General features: G+C 60.5%; 1 protein-coding gene across 1 annotated transcript; it reads left to right on the forward strand.

Moving 5' to 3' along the window:
• Window position 1: 1 nt before the first annotated feature.
• Window positions 2-1,945, forward strand: ISLR2 (immunoglobulin superfamily containing leucine-rich repeat 2; the record flags this gene model as incomplete). Its single annotated transcript, XM_009330125.1, has 1 exon — window positions 2-1,945. A coding segment is annotated over exon 1 (1,944 nt), but the record flags the coding sequence as incomplete, so codon positions are not given.

Below are 1,945 nucleotides of genomic sequence, written 5' to 3' on the forward strand. Positions count from 1 at the left end.
GATGGCCCCGCTGCTGTCCCTGTGGCTGGTGGCCCTGCTCGGCCTGGCCCGGGCGTGCCCCGAGCCCTGCGCCTGCGTGGACAAGTATGCCCACCAGTTCGCCGACTGCGCCTACAAGGATCTTCAAGTGGTGCCCACGGGGTTGCCCTCCAACGTGACCACCCTCAGCCTCTCGGCCAACAAGATCACCTCGCTGCAGCGGCGTTCCTTCGTGGAGGTGACCCAGGTCACCTCCCTCTGGTTGGCACACAACGAGATCCGTTCCATCGAGCCCGGTACCTTCGCTATCCTGGTGCAGCTGAAAAACCTCGACATCAGCCACAACCAGATCGTGGACTTCCCCTGGCAGGACCTCTACAACCTCAGCGCTCTCCAGCTGCTCAAGATGAACAATAACCACATGGCTCTGGTGCCTCAGGGGGCTTTCCACACCCTGAAGGACCTCCGGTCCCTACGCATCAACAACAACAAGTTCACCACCCTTGCAGAGGGTATCTTCGACTCGCTCAGCTCCCTCTCCCACCTGCAGATCTACAACAACCCCTTCGAGTGCTCCTGCAAGCTCCAGTGGCTGAAGAAGTGGATGGACAGCACGCTCATCTCCATCCCCGAGAAGGACTCCATCACTTGTGCCCTCCCGGAGCAGCTCCGAGGAGTGCCGGTGGGGAAGATCCCAGACGTGCAGTGCACCTCGCCTACCGTGCAGCTCACCTATTACCCCAACCTGGACACCACGGAGCTCTTTGATGGCTTCACCCTCACGCTGCACTGTGCTGTGACAGGCACCCCACCGCCCGAAGTGAGCTGGAAGATCCGCACCTCCAGCCAAACCCTGGAGCTCAACGGGAACCCAAAGGAGAGCGCTGGGAAGGACCTCCCCAAACAGGACCCCGAGCGCTTCTTGGTCTTCAAGAACGGCACGTTGGTGATTCCCCACCTGAGCAAAAGGGAAGAAGGCACCTACACCTGCCTGGCCACCAACGAAATGGGGAGCAACCAGACCTCGGTCAACGTGGCTGTGGCAGGCACCCAGAAATACCCACTGCAGCCCGGGAGGGACCCGCTGGGGGGTAAAGCACAGCCAGGTGACAAGAAGCCTGGGGCCAAGGGAGCAAAGAACAGTGTACTCATGCCAGATGAGAGGAACAAACTCCTCGGTCCCACCCGGCAGAGCCAACCATCCTCAGCGGCTGGGACAGAGTCCACGGGAGATGGGCAAGTCCCTTTCCAACTTCCACCCTTCGAGAAGAAGTGTGGCTCCACACAAACCAGCAAGTACATTTCCAACCACGCCTTCAACCAGAGCGGCGACTTCAAGCAGCACACGTTCGACCTGGGGGTGATCGCCTTAGATGTGTCGGAGCGCGATGCCCGGGTGCAGCTCACGCCCACCTACATTCAGCCCGAGAAGGTCCACCTCAGGATGCTCTACCTGTGCCAGGAGAGCAGCCAGGGCCACGCCTTGGTCCAGTGGTCCAAGATCGAGGAAGGGGTGAACTCGTACTGGTTCCAGGGCTTGAACCCTGGCACCAACTACTCTGTGTGTCTCACCTACCTGGGGGAGGACTGCCAGGTCCAAGTGGTCTTCACCACCAAAAAAGAGATCCCCTCGCTCATCATCATCGTGGTCGTCAGCATCTTCTTGCTGGTGCTGGCCACCTTACCCCTGATGGGGGCCACGTGGTGCCACCTCCTTTCCAAGTACCAAGGGAAGACCTACAAGCTCATCATGAAGGCCCAGAACCCGGACCAGATGGAGAAGCACATGGCTGCCGACTTCGACCCCCGCGCCTCCTACCTGGAGTCCGAGAAGAACTACAATCCCAGCGAGGTGGGGGAAGCGGACGTGGAGGAAGAAGACGAGGAGGAGGAGGAGGATGACGAAGGAGGCAGGCGGAGGGGGAGGAGAGAAGCCGAAGGGGCTCCGGAGCTGGAGCGAGAGGAG

This window comes from Pygoscelis adeliae, unplaced genomic scaffold (genome assembly GCF_000699105.1).
Source record: "Pygoscelis adeliae isolate BGI_AS28 unplaced genomic scaffold, ASM69910v1 Scaffold298, whole genome shotgun sequence".
In the NCBI taxonomy this organism is placed as follows: Eukaryota; Metazoa; Chordata; class Aves; order Sphenisciformes; family Spheniscidae; genus Pygoscelis; species Pygoscelis adeliae.